At 36.9% G+C, this 18,452-nt stretch overlaps 1 protein-coding gene across 2 annotated transcripts; it reads left to right on the top strand.

Moving 5' to 3' along the window:
* Positions 1–4,200: 4,200 nt before the first annotated feature.
* On the top strand, positions 4,201–10,089 carry LOC120306978 (olfactory receptor 1019-like). 2 transcript variants are annotated; one of them, XM_039341096.1, is made up of 3 exons: positions 4,213–4,268; positions 4,955–5,211; positions 7,988–10,089. In XM_039341096.1, the coding sequence occupies exon 3, from the start codon at positions 8,124–8,126 to the stop codon at positions 8,934–8,936; it is 813 nt and encodes a 270-aa protein (XP_039197030.1). In that variant the 5' UTR covers positions 4,213–4,268; positions 4,955–5,211; positions 7,988–8,123; the 3' UTR covers positions 8,937–10,089. The 2 variants fall into 2 exon arrangements, with proteins under 2 accessions (XP_039197031.1, XP_039197030.1); XM_039341097.1 differs by lacking the exon at positions 4,955–5,211 and having other exon boundaries at positions 4,201–4,268.
* The last annotated feature ends 8,363 nt before the right edge of the window (positions 10,090–18,452 follow it).

Here is an 18,452-nt window from a genome sequence, read left to right as displayed (position 1 = left end):
ACAGCCCAATACCAGACCAGTTCATCACCAAACCAAGAAACAGATGGAAAATATTTCTCCCACCCAAAAGCCAGCAGCTTCTAGATCAGGCATGTCAAACTGCCAGCCTGTGGGCCGGATGCATCATACTTAAACCGCGCAAACCCCATGGCCGGCAATGGGAAAAACGTCGTGACACATCATGTGACATTGCGAGTTTGACATGCCTGTTCCAGATAGTTGTATCAGGCAGAAGAAAAAAGATTTTGAAGATTATGAATCTTATATTTCCCTGTAAATAAGACTTGCATTTGATATACAACAGTCTGTGATTTTGGGCCACTCATTCTCTCTCAGCCCAACTCATCTCACAGGATAGTTGTAGTGGAGAAATCAGAAGGAGGAAGGAGTATTAGATATATTTATTAATTGATTCATTCATTCATTATTTACTTATTTATTTTAATCCCACCTTTAATATGAGTTGGACTGAGAAAGTGAGACTGGCTCAAGGTCACCAGACTGGGACTAAGACTAGACTATAATTCACAGACTCCTGGCTTTTAGATCAGCACCCTAACTGATTTTCAATATGGCTCTCAATATCTCAATACAGTATGTTCCCTGATTTGAGTTACTTATAGGAATAATAAAAAATGGGAAATTAAAAATCTATATATTACAGTTTTTGCAACTTTGGAAATCTATCCTTGCAGTTTCATGCCTAGCCAGTATAGAGTAATTTAATACAGATTCCCACTACTGGTAAATGCTAAAGTGAGTAGGGTTTGGGCAAGTCTTCCACAGTTTAATGACTTTTCAGATGCATGTTTAAATTAATGAAATGTTTAAAAAAACATTCTGTAATTTCATTAGCAATCATTCTGAATTTTTGTAAAGAGTTCTGAGTTGAAATAATTATGAGAGTGAGACTGGGCTATCCTTTAAAAAAAATCTCTGCTCTGGAAAACTTGCAATATACATACAGAAATCAGAGCAACATGAGAGAACAATAATTGAATGGGAGAGGAAAAAGCGAAATGTGATTTGCATAGAGAAATACTATTATGTTATTTAGGCTTAGTTTCTGAGGGGGTGAAGACTAGGGACTTAAATCAAAGACTTCGCAAGTGAAAGCTTTTTTTTTTTTTTTTTTTAAGAGAGATTTACTTTTAAGGAATAGTTATTACCACCTCATAAATCCTATCTCGGCTCCTCTTAAATCACCAGAAACATTGCATTACTAGATGGATCTTGGCTGACATCTAGCGGTTGTTCAAAGACAGTATTTGGTCTTTTTAATCAAAAGAAAGTGGAAATCTTTGAACCATGTTTAGATTTTAAAGCTTGATGTATTAGGGAAGGAAATTGGGTTCATAACACTGTAGCTTTTGGTTTGGATACCTTTCTTAATCAAAGATTTATAATATCCATACTTTCTCTTACAATTGCCATACTGAGCACTGAAAACATACCAAATTGTTATCTACTTCTACATATTTTCACAAATCAGCATTAACAAAACTCATAAAATTTTCAGCTATATTCAGAGGTGAGTCGAGCTTCCATTTGTCTTTAATTTTTCATAAATATTCCAATTACCAAACCAGTCACAGATTAATAGCAACAGAATCACCTTCAATATTTATGAATTATTGGACATTGCTTTTATTTGTTGTATGTTTTTCCACTAAGACAGTGGTTCTCAACCTGTGGGTTGGGACCCCATTTGGGGTCGAACGACCATTTCACGGGGGTCGCCAAACAAGGCTGTCCGCCATTTTTCCCCCCTTTTCTTTGGCCATGCCCCTGGCACCTGGTGATGTATAAGTGGTTGGGGGTCACCACAACATGGGGAACTGTATTATGGGGTCGCAGCATTAGAAAGGTTGAGAACCACTGCACTAAGAGCTTAGAGCAAAATACTATATATAGCACTCCATCCTCCAGTTTTTCTCAACAACCATTCTGTAAAATTGATCTGAGAAATACTGAATACATTTTCATGATTGTAGGTGGACTTGAACTTGGGTCTCCCCAGTTCTATCATGAACATTTGCTCACATCAGTGACAAGTCAGTTAGGTTATTCTTTTTTTTTTTTTTAAAGGCTAAGCTTGGGCTAGCTGTGTACATTCTGAGGATAAATCTCCATCTGCAAAAGCCTGGAAATTGAAACTAAGTTGGTGGTGCATGCTCATATTCTTCAGGGCCACTTCCAAAACATTAGACTGCCCAGCGTACTGTCTCTGTATACTTTCCTTTCCAACCTATTAAAAAGATTTTGCAACAGACACTTCAGCTTTTCTGATGCAGTGTTGGAGATTTGAATTCAACCACAACCCTTGTAAAATATGCTCCTGAACATAAACAGAATGCTGAAAGAATACTGAATAATCATATAGAAGAATGTCCCATTAAAAATGCTCATAATTTGGTAATCTGGGATGTAAATATCAACTTTGCCCAGTTATTAATGGATGCTAGCAGATGTTCTACCAACATCTTGAGGAGAGAGAAGCACAAATATAGGCAGGGAGGGAGTTTTCTCTTAAGTACAGGGCAAGGTAACCACTGTAACAAAGGCTAGGTAAGAAACAGACACGGGGCCAAGGCATGAAGACTTTTCCCTTCACTGATATTTTGCCATTTGACCCCATAATCAAATAGGCCCCCAAGTGCTAAGAGATGTTGCCTATTCGCCCTTTAGAGCAGGGGTGTCAAACTGCCAGCCCACAGGCTGGATGCGTCATCCAGAAGCCGTGCCCACCCCATTGCCGGCAATGGCAAAACCAGCCCGATACATTGCGCGATGTCACGTGACATTGTGAGTTTGACATGTCTGCTTTAGAGGGAATCATCAAGCTGAAGCACTTCCCTGAGAAGTGAAGACTTTTCAGTAGTTGTAATCCCTTATTCTCCTCACCAGAAAGGGTTCTAAGAATCTCTGTATTAGGGTTGGCCTTGGCCTAAACATCCATAGGGTTTGCAGGTCCTTGACTAGTTTTGTATGCAGACCAAACCTTGATGATGTTACCTAGTTTAGGTAATGAAACATCTGCAAGAAAACAACCAAGCTCAGAGAACCCCTTAGACCAGGGGGTCAAACTCGCAACATTACATGACGTGTCGCGACATATCACGACTTTTTTTCTATTGCCGGCAATAGTGTGGGCACGGTTTCACCATGACGCATCTGGCCCACAGGCCAGCAGTTTGACAGCCCTGCCTTAGACCAAGCCTTCCCATTAGTCCAAGCACTACCTACCCCAGTTTCTCAACCTCAGCAACTTTAAGATGGATGGATAGGCCCAGAGTAGCCCAGCCAACCTGCTGGGAGTTGCTTGAATTCTGGGAATTCAAGTCCACATATCTTAAGATTGCTTAAGTTGAGAAACATATCCTATGACATGCTGTATACTCAGATTTTATTTATTATTTATATCTTATATACACATGCATACATTACGTGACAAGAGAAAAAGAGACCAATCAAAACTGTGAGGATTTTTTTCTTTACAGCATATTTAAGCATGTAAAACTAGTTATATGTTAGACATATGATCCTATGATCCTATACCTTATTATTTGTATCATATAATTTTAACACTTTTTTACTTATTAACTACTGCTTACAATGCAGTCCATGTTCAGTGACTAAGCCCAGTAGCACTTATTTCCGGGCAAATGTATACTTTTCCTCAGAAAAGCCTGTAAAAAACAAGAAACATTGCTTCTTAACTTGGTTAAAGCTGGCCAACACTTAAAGCTTGAAGTGAGTTTAAGGATATGTGTCACCAAAAGAACAGGGGTCATAAACACATTTATGGGTGTACCTTCAAGAATCTATAATATTGAAGCAAAAAAAAAACCTTATCTATGTGATGTCAATACAAAAACATTTTTTAAGGATGCTAGTGGAAAACGTTTAGAAACGCTTTGGGATCCAGTATAATGCTGTGGCTTCACCTTGTTCAGTTTATCACTGGCAGAATAAATGTTTGCAGTTTTTTGGTTAGTAAAACTCCCTTGACATTCAAGCATTCATCCTATAACGGTCTGGGAATAAACTATGTCTTGTGTTCCTCATTGTCATACATGACCAGAGAGGTGTGTATGTTTGGCCCTTCAGGGAATTTCCCTTGTGTTCAATACCCCATGAGCAGAAAATCCAAGCTCTGGTTAAATATTGTGCCAGCAAATCTTATTTATTCTTGTTTCTATTTACTCTAAATAAAGACTATAAGTCTGCATGGCAGAAAAGAAGACAAATGACACAGAACATTTGTGGTTAGTTTTAATCTTTCCTTCTGTTTTTTCTCTCTCTCTCTTTTCACAGTGGTCAGCTTAGGGAGGGGAGGGCTTGCTGTTTCTTTCTGGTATATTTAGTGGAAATTAAGCACTTTTACCAATGTAGAAGCTCCTTTATTTTGATCAAAATATGCTTTCATTTCAAAACCTCATACCGACCCTTTTTTCAGTCTTGACACTATATAGTGGAATATATTGTAATAGGTAATTAATCTGCTTTAAAAGTGATCAAATACAAATAGAGGCTGTTTTTTTTTAAACTAGATGGCTATGCCTAATGTTACTCTAAGTTCTATTTTGTTTGGAAGAAAGAGCCAAAAGAGGAAATATCATTGCTCTGTACATTTTCTTAACTAGATAATAACTTCTGAATTCAAGCAAGTATAAAGGAGCTATGTGAGCAATATGTGTGTGCATTTGTGCATGTGTGCGGGCATGCATGTGTGCAAATGTGTGTGTGTATTTGTTCATGAGTGTGTGCATGCATGTGTGCAAATGTGTATGTGTGTGTGTGTGTTTCTACAAAGATTTATTTTTTAAAAAAAAAATCATTTTCCAATAATTACAGTAATGGACAAATTTATCATTATAATAGATAAGATGGTTCTCAAAGTCAAGAATTAATAGTTTCCCCAGATATGTGTTTTCTGTCCTATAAATTGCAGGTCTAAGCTTTCTGAATCAGCATGCAAGTTTTAGTAGAGTTATAGAACAACATTGGGAATAGATACCAGAATCAAGACTACATCGTCATATTAGAATCTCCTGACTAACAGTTTTGAGGCTGTTGTGTCATCTGCTAATTCATTGAAATGCTACAGTCTAACCAACATCTGAAACCAGAATAGGTCTCCAGAGCCTGTTTTTCCACAGGAGAAATCTTTCATTTTTGAGCAAACACGCTACTTTCTCAAAAAACAAGGTAAGTCTCATCTTTTCATTGCAAAAGCAGGTTATGTGAGCTAGTGTAGCATGGTAGCAAAGAGGCTGAGTTAGAAAGAACAAAATTCAATTTAAGTATCACCAGTTCCAGGAATTCATTAAATGACCTTAAGCAATCTCTCTCACTCTCTATTTCAAGCCCTTCTCCCATGTATCACACTAATTTGCCTTTATAACCATTCAGATGGATTATACTGGGAAAGTGCTTTGAATTTTGGAAAGTATGAACGAAATGTTGGCTTATGGAAACTCAACGTTACAAAAAATGTCACATCTATGGTTCATGAAATAATAGAAATATATTTCACAATTAAATGATCTAGTGGATAGAAGTCATATTATCTATCTATTTATTACATCACAAACTATCATACTTTTTTGTTTACTATGGTTTGTGTTCAGCCTTTCTGTTGAAAGACATGTTCAGTGGTATATGTTCTCATTTTCAGACTGAAAAATTAAGGTACATTGATCTCGTCTATCAGTAGCTATCATGTTATTTTGTTTCTTGAGTCAGTTTGACAGAGTAAGGCAGACACATACACTCCTTTTTCAAATAACTTTATTAAGTCTTACATTTATACAAAACAGAAAGTAATGCACACTACAGAAAGTAAAGAAATATAAAGAAAAAATAGTTTAATACAAATAAAAAGAAAGACAAGAAAAATAATATAAAAGGAAGAATAAAGAAAAGAATATAACAAAAAAGAAAAATATATGAAGAAGTAGTTTCCTCCTTTATCTCAAAAACAAATAAATAATTTTAACAACCCATCACTTTCTTTTCAAATACAACAATCTTTTCATACTGAATCACATCAGCAGACAAATTCTTAATGCCATGTCATTCAGTCCTAGTCAGCAAAAGTCCATTAAGGGTTACCAGAAAAATATCATATATTTTAATTTTAATCAAATTAAGCAACTTTATATTCTTTCCCTTTATTTTTAACCTTTAATCCCTCCAAATAATATTCTCAAACTTGATTTTTTTTCTTTTTTTCTTTCTCCCTTCTCACCATCTTACAAAATTTTAACAGGTCTCTAGTAAATTCAGTATAGGAAAAATATCCAAGTCATTCTCCTGCTTGGTAGATTGTATGTCCTTTTAATTATTAAAATTTGTTTATCCACTATTTCATTTGTATATCCACTATTTCATCTTTTTCCAGATCATTCTTGGGGCTTATCATTATTAAATCCACGTTTAAATCTATTTCAGTCTTACCCACTATAACTTGTTCCTCATCCATACCATCATTCACAGTGATGTTAAGGTATTTTGTTCCATTCTTGTTAACAAGTCAAATAGGTGTTTTTTTTTTCTCCTTTAATTGTAATGTTTATTTCTTTTTACCTCCCACTGGTGAAAAATCTTCGAAGTCCCATCCTATCATGTTGCAGGGGATTGTTGGGAAATTTTTTTGGAATTTCAAAACATAAATCATTTTCCTGTGGGAAAGATTCATTCAATTAATTTGAAAATCCTGTTTCAGGTCAATCTAGACTCTTAGTCCATTTATACTACAAAAACATCATAATAGCCTTTTGATGTTTATTCCCCAAAATTGCTAAGTCCTTAAAATAGCACTTTAAATTTCTTTCATGAAGGATTGAAGAAAATTTATCCAGCGAATGCCATCAAACTTGCTACTCCAAAAATTATTAATATTTAAAAAGCAGTAAAAAGTTAATTCAAAATTGATTATGAGGCTCAGCCACACTTTATGTTCATATACAGTAAGATATATTGTGGACATAGTTGAAATCCCTCGAATCCCAACCATTCCACTCACCTGCTGACTGCAGAAACCTCAGTTCTTACAGTCTACTCACAATGAACACCTGGCTGGAATACATGTGAGCAATTCCACAATCTCTCCTTTCTCCAGGGAGATTTTACCACCCAGGATCTATCCTCTAACTTATGGCTGGCAATCTCAGAGGCAATTCTTTCCACATTCCTTCAGGGATGTCTAGGTCACCATACCCTCACCAGAAATCCACAAACACACAGTCCTCATGAGCTGCTGATTGTGGATGTCCCAAAAGAGCAGGAAATGATTGTTGACTTATTTTTATTTTCCTCCAGCACAGGAAAGTATGTTGTACTAAATGACATCAGGCAGTGGCCAGTCATCTCAGTGCTGCCCACATTAGAAGCGTGGCAATTTGGTGTTCCTATTGTCTGTCCCACATGAGGTCAGTGGGAGTTGATTCCAAACTCCTGGAGGTGCCACTTTGCATATTCTTGTTCCATATTAACAGATGAGACTTCAAACAGAATTTCTTCCTGGACTTGCTTAAACTACCATGGGTTCATCTGGATACCTCTTACATGCAAATTGCTTTACTGTTAGGTAGCAAATTTTTCCCATCATGATTCTGTAATCTTAAACAACACCATATTTATGTAAGCTGCAAGTAGTACCTATTTCTTTGGAAAATATGTCTCTATTCTTACATCTCAGGTAAATTTATTTATTTATTTATTTATTTATTACATTTCTACACCACCCATCTCACCTAAATGATGCTGGGGAGTTTATAACAGGGAAACCATGGAATTAGAATACATAGGCAAACTGGACTGAGAACAGCATCAGGGCAGTATCATATGCAGTAAGATATATTGTGGACATAGATGAAATCCCTCGAATGTAATCAATGTAAACAGAACTTCATTTTTAAGCATGTCTCACTTGTAATATATTGTGAAAACTGAAGGAATTTCATTTTAAATCCATTAACAGATTGCAGACTCTGGAAAGAGATGAAGATGGAAACTGCACTCTGGTGGCAGAATTCATTCTCTTGGGGTTCTCAGAATCTCCGGAGCAGGACCCTCCACTGTTTGCTGTCTTTCTCACGATCTACATTACCACCCTGATGGGGAATCTGGGAATGATTATATTAATCAGGATCAGCGCTCAGCTTCATACCCCCATGTACTTTTTCCTATGCAGTTTGTCTGCGGCTGACATCTGTTATTCCTCAGTTATCACCCCTTGGATGCTAATGAGTTTTCTAACAGGTTACAAATCAATTTCCTTTGGTGCATGCTTTGCTCAGCTCTACTTTTTTGTGGCCTTGGTGTGCACAGAATGTTTCCTGCTGGCCACAATGGCCTATGATCGTTATATAGCCATCTGTAATCCCTTGCTCTATTCTACAATTATGTCACAAAACATCTGCGTCACATTGGTTGCTGGTTCGTGTTTCCTCGGCCTGACAAATGCCATGCTAACAGTATACTTTTTAAGCAGCTTACATTTCTGCGACTCTAACATCATCAGGCATTTCTTCTGTGACACTCCTCCCCTAATAGCACTTGCCTCAGATCACCATGTCACTGAAATGATCATATCACTTCTGGCTGGGTATACCACCCTTGCATCCTTGGTCATCATTCTCCTATCTTACACCTTAATTCTCTCCGCCATCCTGAAGATCCGTTCTGCTCAAGGCAGGCGTAAGGCCTTTTCTACTTGCACATCTCACCTGACAGCGGTCTCAGTCTTCTATGGAACTCTGATATTTACCTACCTTCGCCCAAATACCAGCTACTCATTGGGCCAAGATCAAGTGGCCTCTGTCTTCTACACAGTGGTGGTGCCTATGCTGAACCCTATGATCTATTCTCTCAGAAACAAGGAGGTGAAAGAGGCTTTCAAAAAATCAGTTGGAATGAAATGGGTTTGAGGATGAATGTGTAACTACTTCAATGATAATAGCAAATAACAAAAATTGAAATAATTACAAATACAAAAATGAAATGACAAGAGAATTTATAATATTATATTATTTTCTTTATGTTGTTAACTGGTGAGCATGGCCTCCAATTCTCACACGTATCTCATTTGTTTAAAAGATAACCATTAAACTGGGCTTTGCAAAACCATTGATCTACCTTCAGTGTTGTGAAACATTTCCTGTTAACTATAACTTGAAGGGCTGAGAAAGCCTTTAACCATGGAAGCTCTCAGTTCCCAAAGTACTGTAAAGTTTGACAGCAGGATTATTTTTCATAATGGAATTTTCAGGAGGATGGTATTCTCCTGTGGTTTTTTTAATTTGAGAATTATATGAGAGTATACTTATGTATGTATACTCATACATCTTGCTTAACTTAACTGTCTCCAAATTAAAAATGGACCAGAAGTTCTTACCCTAATCACTGCTGTTATCAGAGAGCCTTTGTAACCACCAAGTTAAAAACAACACATCCTGCAGTTCCCAATCAGACCAAAATTGTACACCCATGCTTTGTTTCATGCATAGCAGATTGTCTCATGATAGGATGGTCTAGAAATCTCTAAAATAAGTAATCCTACTAAATAATCAAGTGTGTTTTTATTTCTTTAGGTTCTAAATTATCCTCCAGATCTCAAGCAGTTTTCTTCATGTTTTAAAAATGTCCTTTATTTGATTTAACCGAAGAAAAAGAAAAAGCCACAGTGTGCATATTGATATTGTGTATGTGTATTTGCACAAAGGTTAGATTAAAGAATTATTGTTCAATCAATCAGAATAGAGTTGGAAGGGACCTTGGCTTCTAGTCCAACCCCCTGCTCAAGCAGGAGACTCTATACCATCTCAGATAGGTGGATATCTAGTCTCTTCTTAAAAACCTCCAGTGATGAAGCACCTACAACTTCTGACAGCAAGCTGATCCACTGGTTAATTGTCCTCACTGTTAAGAAATTTCTCCTTAATTCCAGATTGCTTGTATTTCATTATAATGGTTCCTATCTAATCTTATTCATAAATTGTAAGTAATACCAACTGTTAAGTTCATTGAGCAATTGAGACCATAAATTTATCTTTCCAATGCTGAAGAACATTTATTTATTTAAGAGCCGAGGTGGCGCAGCAGTTAGAGTACAGTACTGCAGGCCACTTTAGCTGACTGTGTTCAGCAGGTCAGCGGTTCAAATCTCACCGGCTCAAGGTTGACTCAGCCTTCCATCCTTCCGAGGTAGGTAAAATGAGGACCCAGATTGTTGGGGGCAATGTAAAATATATATACATTGCTTACTGGTGTACACCGCTTAGAGAGTGCTTGCACTTAAAGCGGTATATAAGTCTCATAAATAAATAAATAAATAAACATGACTCTTGGCAATAAAAATAGTATACAAAAGTCAGGATATGAAAGAGCATATTTCTATAATATAAGGACATCACAAAAATAAGTGTTTGAATGAAGCATTTATTTCATTTTCTATAAAACAGTGATTTATTCATTCTTTTTCAAACACAATGTGGTACAGTAAATCAAAATTAATACATTTTGAAATAAGCTGCAATCTAGGGTATAAAAAACCCTTTTCATACAGAAGATAATACAACCCCCCATTGTTTAGACAAAATGGACTTCTCCAGTTCCCTTTTCCATTCTGTTTTTGAATTTTTATATTGAATTGATTTATAAATACATGACCTTTAACAAAGGAAATTTGTAAAAACACATCATTTTCATTCAATAACTGAGCTAAGAAAAAAAAATCCAGCACCCATCTATCATGGGATTTTTAAAATCAAAGTTATGGTCTAGATAATTGTCAAGGTTCCAACTAATGAAACCAAATAAAGCAGAACTCTGAGGCTTGAAGTTTCCTCAAAGCATATGTTTATTGGATACATAATATTGGCATGGTCAAAAGTGAAATTCCCCTTAGGGATTCAATATAACTAAATATAACAAATCCCTCCCTTCTACTATGCTATAGATCGTTCTATCCAGTAAAAGCAATTGGTAGCCTTATTCTGGCTTTCTTCCTTTGCCAACTACGCTTCCATATCAGTGCTTTTAGATCGTCAAATAGATCTCCCTCTATTATTATATATGTTATTTGAAATAAAGGAGACCATTTAATTGCCATTTTTTTGGAAGGACTAGCCCATTTGTATTCATTAAGTTGTATCCCTATTATTCCAATTCCCCATGATTGCCCTGATATGTTTATCTTCCATTCAATCTGTTCTTCTTTCTCAAATTTCTTCTAATTTATATAGAATGTCTTTTCCATTTTCAGTGTGTCACTCCCTTTTCTGGATTTTCCATTAACTGTATTTGTTGGTCAATTGAGTCCTCTGTCTTAGTATTTGATTGTTCCACTTCTTCTGTTATCTTCTGCGTTGTTAGTTCTTTGGTTGTAGTCAAAGTTTGGGTTTGTGTATCTAAGCTGGCATCTTGTTCTTTTATGTTGGGTATTATTTTATCACATGTATTGCTTTCAACATGGAAAGGATCTTTTCCTGGTCTTCATCCATCTCTTTCACATGTTTATAAATAGCCTTTATAGTAGAAGTTGTTTGTCAAGCAAGATTTTATAGCCCAAGGTATTTCATCATCTCATATAGTGACCAATATTCCTCAAATAAAGAGATAGGAAGGCAATTCCCAACATATAACTCTGAAAGTCAGTAAAGGTTTACATTCACAGTTCAAGTAGGCCAGTTATGCCACCCAGCTGTTCTCTTACAGCTAAGTTTCTCACAGCGGGTGCCAAGCCAAAGTCAAAAGAGTCTTATCTAAGGTCTGGGCTTCAAGCCAAGTCTCTTTTAGGAAATAACAAGTTGTAATACCAAACTTCATCACAAGATGTCACCGATGCCATTTAAGGTTTTTTAAGTCCAAATTTTTTATAATCTTTTTTCCAATTTTATTTCTTTTTTGTGGATAAAAGCAAAAGTCTCCAATAAAAATAGGAAAATTGTTGGTCCCCAAGTTTCAGGAATATATAAACCCAATTAGATTAAAGTTGTTCTTTTAATGCTTTAATTCCCTGAGTAGTCAGTTACTGCTATTCTTAGAGGGTGGGATAGAAATTTGCTTCCCTCTCTCCTCACAGGGGGAAAGATACTTCAGGCAGCTTTTACAGGAAAAGAAAGTACTTAGGGTAAAGAGAAGATCAGATCTCACTCAGTTTCATTTGTGTTGCTTTCAAAGTGCTTGGTGATAAGTTTCACTTTAGCTATCTGCAGCCTAGTGATGGGCTATATTACTGTGGCCGGTCTTTCCTCCGCTGGTTTGGAGGGCTGTCCCAGATTGAGCAGAAAGGCTACTGCCCTCCCTACAGGGTGACTTTTGACCCTTTCCAGGGTCCCCCAGGGGAGCGAAACCGAACGTGGAAGACGGAGCTCGCCTTCCAGCGGCTGTGGCGGCCGCGATGGCAAACTGGGGTTTCGATTTATTAGAGGAGATTTCATATTATTAATTAGAGGGTTAAAGGGAGAACTTGAGATAAGGGAAATTCTGGTCATTAGATTTAAAATATTTGGAAATTAGTTGAAAATAAGGATTTTATCTGTTTAATATTTAAAAATTAGACCTAAAAGAAAAAAAATCAATTATTGTGAATATGTTTGATTTATTGATTAACCCAGATAATATATATAATAGTTTTGATTTATTAAAGTGGATATTGTATTATTAAGTAGATGACTTAATATGGTGGGAATTAGATAACTTTTAGGAAACAGAACAAGATTATATTCAAATAAATAAAATGTGTATTTTGGATATTAGATTCTGTTATAATTGAGATAAGGGAAATCTTGGTTACCTAAAGCCTGAAAATTATATCAAAGGTTAAATTGGAATACTGATGGGAAACTAAAAATTGGGAAAAAATTAATAACAGGATATGGATTGTTTATGAAAATTGAATGTAAAAAATAATTAAGTTACGCATAAGCTAAAACTTTATTGATAAATGTAATAATGATGTTTTTACTGAGTTGACATAGTAAGAACTGTATTAGCTTAAATATGAGACAGAAAATGTTGAGGGAAAAAGAGAGGAAATATTTGATGTTGTAACTTGAGATTTGTACTAAAGATTTTGTTATCGAACTATTGATTAACCCAGCCACCACATTGCTTTTTAAGTACTTAAATGTAAAATTGGAAAATTAATAAAATATTATATAAAAAAAGCAATTGGTGGGCTCTGTGAAACCTTTTCTCTCCACCTTCCAGCTCCTGTGGGAATGACCTTGGGTTCCCACAGGACTGCACTATGTTTAGTCTAGCAAAGCTGTCATTTTCCTTTCGCCGTCTCCCCCCGCCCACCTGTGGCAACTCAGAACGACAAAGGTGGCTTCAGCCAGGTTAGCTGCAGAAGTTGACATCCCATAATATCATTTTAGTGTAAGAAAAAGGATCAAACTACAGTTTTCCAAAATCAATCAACCAAAATGACAGGAGGTATCTCTTATCTATTCTATTTAAAGCCAAAAACAATCTAATTAAGTAAAGTTGCTCTATGTGAATATTCCAAATGGTCCAAGAAGGAGAATTTATAGCAAGGGAAGCTGTCCAAAGTTTGAAAGTACATGTAGTCCTCAATTTATGATTAGCCACTTAGTGATTGTATTATTATTATTATTATTATTATTATCATTCATCGCACAGTCAGCCAGATGTTCAGACTGGATTTGGCATTTTGTCTACCTATCGAGTCCTTACCCAGGACCTGGGATAGGCAGATGTGGATGTTTGATGGTATTACAGGTATTGTCGCAGGATGGAAGCAGTTCCTAATAAGGCCGCCTTTTGCAATTGACTAATAGCAAATTATTATTATTATTATTATTATTATTTTAATAAGAAAGACAAAAAAGTCTGGATAGTGGACTTGGCAGTGCCTGGAGACAGCAGAATAGACAAGAAAGAACTGGAGAAGATAACAAAATACAAAGACCTACAAATAGAAATAGAAAGATTGTGGCAAAAGCAAGGGTAGTACCAATAGTAATAGGCTCCTTGGGTGCAATCCCAAAACAACTGGAGCACCACTTGAACACCATTGGCATTGACAAATTCGCTATTAGTCAATTGCAAAAGGCGGCCTTATTAGGAACTGCTTCCATCCTACGACGATATCTGTAATACCATCAAACATCCACATCTGCATATCCCAGGTCCTGGGTAAGGACTCGATAGGTAGACAAAATGCCAAATCCAGTCTGAACATCTGGCTGACTGTGCGATGATCAATAATAATAATAATCATCATCATCATCATCATCATCATCATCCCCCAGTGAGACACTACCTTGACGTGGTTGTGGGGCTTGTGTACTCTGACGAAGATGAGAGCTATGCCAGAGGTTCAATCATACTGGACAGGTCTCATCAGAGGAGTCAGACAAAGAGTGTCTCTCCCATAAAAAATACGGTGAGACATAAATTGCAGAATGCCATACTGGCTCGGACGTCGCCCGGGTTAACAAGGTCCGTGCTAGATATTGGAGTTCCTGAATATCTGGTGAAAAATCAGTTACAGGACTCAGGACTGTTGGCTGAGCAACCAGGGCCAGCAGCTGCAGAACTACTGGAAGAAAAGATGTTTACCCGTCGCAGATACACAGTGATTGAAAACAAAGAAATAATGATCTGTTACTACAGATCAAGTCCAACAATAAGAGGATATCTAAAACGAATGCACCAGTTCTGGAAAGAACAACATCCAGAATCAGAAATAACAGAACAGAGACTACCAGATCAACGCCAATTTATAACACGAAATAAAGTATTCACAGAAACAGAATTGGGCAAACTGCAAAGGTTTACCCAGGGCAAAGAAATCAAAGCCTTACCAGAAGTAACTCAGAATGTAGAGGCAAACCAGGGGGAGTTGGCAGTGAAGGAATCCAGCAGAGATATACAATTGTTCTCATTTGGAAACCAGGCATCTCTTCCTCAGGAAGAACAAAACCCGCTAACTAAAGAAATAAAAGAATTGAAACAAAGAATAACTGAGCATCTAGAACAGCACAAAAACAACAGAATAAGGCTACCTGCATTGAAGCTTGTTCCAAAGAAACAGCTAGCAAAAGCATTAAAAGATGCAAATACTGCAATATCAAGTATAAGCACCAATTCACTGCAAGAAACAAACCAACTAATGTACAGCACAGCTGCAGTTATAACAGAATACCTGGGATGCAAAATCAACAAAAAAGAAAAACAAACAAACAGTGCACCAGAAAAATGGAAGGTTAGACTAGAAAATAAGATCAGCAAGTTAAGATCACATGCAAGCAAGCTAGAACAGATGAAAGAAAAGAAGCTGAAGAACAAGAAGACCAAAGAATACCTAATCAAGAAATACCACTTAGAAACAAGGAAGATCAAGGAAGCACTGGAAATAATAAAGCAACAAATAACAGCTATAGCCAGGAAAATCAGTAGATATGAAGCTCGAATTGCAAACTATAGGCAGAACCTCCAATTTCAATCCAATCAGAAACGTTTCTACCAATCCATCAATGGAGAAACTGCAAGGAATCAGTCAGTACCTGACAAGGAAGAAACAGTGCAGTTCTGGAAGCAGATATGGGATAACCCAAAGAAATACAACAAGGATGCGGCTTGGTTAAAAAAGGTGGATGCAAATAAAACAGAACTTGAAATGAAAGAACTAGTAATAACAACAAAAATGGTAGAAAAAAGAGCAAAGAAAATCAAAAATTGGTCAGGTGAAGATGAACTGCATGGGTTTTGGTTGAAACATCTAACTGTTATACACCCACTCATTGCCAAACAGTTCAACAATATACTACAAGGAGGAGAAATTGAAAAGTGGCTAACAACTGGGAAAACCTACCTAATAATGAAAAATCCAGCAAAAGGGGCAACACCAGGTAAATACAGGCCAATTACCTGCTTACCAACAACTTTCAAATTACTACTACTGGTGTAGTAGCTGATGCAGTGCAACAGTATCTAGTTGAAAACAATCTCTTTCCACCTGAGCAGAAAGGAAACCGCCCCAATAGCAGAGGAACAAAAGATCAACTCCTAATAGACAAAATGATCTTGGAAAACTGCAAGAGAAGGAAGACCAACCTGAATGTGGCATGGATTGACTACAAAAAGGCATTTGACTCTCTGCCACATGATTGGATAATAAAGTGCCTAGAAAATAACAGGAGTCAGTAGAAACATCAGAAAATTTGTGCAAAGATCGATGGCACAATGGAAGACACAGTTGCAGATCAATGGTGAGAAGCTGGGAGAGGTTAATATCAAGAGAGGAATATTTCAAGGAGATTCATTATCACCATTACTATTTGTTATTGCACTGTTTCCTCTGTCAACAATACTGAATAACTCAGGACATGGCTATCAAACATCAAAAACATCTGCCAGACTATCCCACCTCCTTTATATGGATGATCTGAAGCTGTATGGAAAAACATCATCTGAAATAGAATCGCTGCTCAACACTGTCCGTATATATAGCCAAGATATTGTAATGGAGTTTGGCTTGGACAAATGTGCCACACTTACTATCAAACAAGGAAAAATAGTGAAAACTGAAGGAATCAAGATGCCCCACGAAAATAACATTAAGAGTCTGGATGAGGAAGAGTACTACAAATACTTGGGTATCCTTCAAGCTGACAACATCAAGCACACTGAAGTCAAGAAAAAGATTAGAGGTGAATACATCAAGAGAGTGAAGAAGATCTTAAAGTCCAAACTCAATGGAGGAAATACCATAAAGGCAATCAACACCTGGGCAATCCCAGTCATTAGGTACACAGCTGGAATAGTGGACTGGACTCAAGCAGAACTAAAAGCAATGGATAGGCAGACCAGAAAAATAATGACAATGAATCATGCCCTTCATCCACGCAGTGACATTGATAGACTTTATCTACCAAGGCAAATAGGTGGGCGTGGAATGCTACAAGTACATCAGATGGTTGAAGAAGAAAAAATGGCTTTGGAAGAATATCTGAAGAACAATGATGAAGATGCACTGAAATTAGTATATCAGGAAGGCTTACTAACTACTGGAGAGACCAAACTGGCCTACAAGAAAGACCAAATGAAGAACAGAATAGAGGCATGGGAAGACAAAGCACTACATGGCCAATACATGAAAAAAATAGCTGGGAAAGCAGATAATAATAAAACCTGGCAATGGCTAAGAGCAGGAAAATTGAAGAAAGAGACCGAGGGACTAATTCTGGCTGCACAAGACCAAGCCTTAAGGACAAATGCATACAAAGTCAAAATTGAGAAGACAGCAACAGACAGTAAGTGCCGCCTTATGCAAAGAAGCTGAAGAAACAGTGGACCACTTGGTAAGCTGTTGCAAGAAGGTTGCACAGACTGATTACAAGCAGCGGCATGACAAAGTAGCAACAATGGTGCATTGGAAGATCTGCAAAAAATATCATTTGCCTGTAAGCAAAAACTGGTGGGATCATAAAATAGAGAAAGTCATAGAAAATGATAAAATTAAACTGCTCTGGGACTTCAGAATTCAAACAGACAAGCACTGCAACATAACACCCCAGACTTAACAATTGTCGATAAGAAAGACAAAAAAGTCTGGATAGTGGACGTGGCAGTGCCTGGAGATAGCAGAATAGAAGAGAAAGAACTGGAGAAGATAACAAAATACAAAGACCTACAAATAGAAATAGAAAGACTGTGGCAAAAGCAAGCAAGGGTAGTACCAATAGTCATAGGCTCCTTGGGTGCAATCCCAAAACAACTGGAGCACCACTTGAACACCATTGGCATTGACAAATTCGCTATTAGTCAATTGCAAAAGGCGGCCTTACTAGGAACTGCTTCCATCCTGCGACGATATCTGTAATACCATCAAACATCCACATCTGCCTATCCCAGGTCCTGGGTAAGGACTCGATAGGTAGACAAAATGCCAAATCCAGTCTGAACATCTGGCTGACTGTGCGATGATCAATAATAATATAATAGTAATAATAATAATAACAACAACAACAAATGTGCCACACTTACTATCAAACAAGGAAAAGTAGTGAAAACTGAAGGAATCAAGATGCCCCACGAAAATAACATTAAGAGTCTGGATGAGGAAGATTACTACAAATACTTGGGTATCCTTCAAGCTGACAACATCAAGCACACTGAAGTCAAGAAAAAGATTAGAGGTGAATACATCAAGAGCGTGAAGAAGATCTTAAAATCTAACTAATGTACAGCAAAATCCAACTAATGTACAGCACAGCTGCAGTTATAACAGAATATCTGGGATGCAAAATCAACAAAAAAGAAAAACAAACAAACAGTGCACCAGAAAAATGGAAGGTTAGACTAGAAAATAAGATCAGCAAGTTAAGATCACATGCAAGCAAGCTAGAACAGATGAAAGAAAAGAAGCTGAAGAACAAGAAGACCAAAGAATACCTAATCAAGAAATACCA

The sequence above is a fragment of the Crotalus tigris genome, unplaced genomic scaffold (genome assembly GCF_016545835.1).
Source record: "Crotalus tigris isolate CLP2741 ecotype Arizona unplaced genomic scaffold, ASM1654583v1 scf7180000017764.6130737, whole genome shotgun sequence".
NCBI lineage: Eukaryota > Metazoa > Chordata > Lepidosauria > Squamata > Viperidae > Crotalus > Crotalus tigris.
Note: the sequence above shows the minus strand (reverse complement) of the source record. Positions and strands in the feature narration are given on the sequence as shown.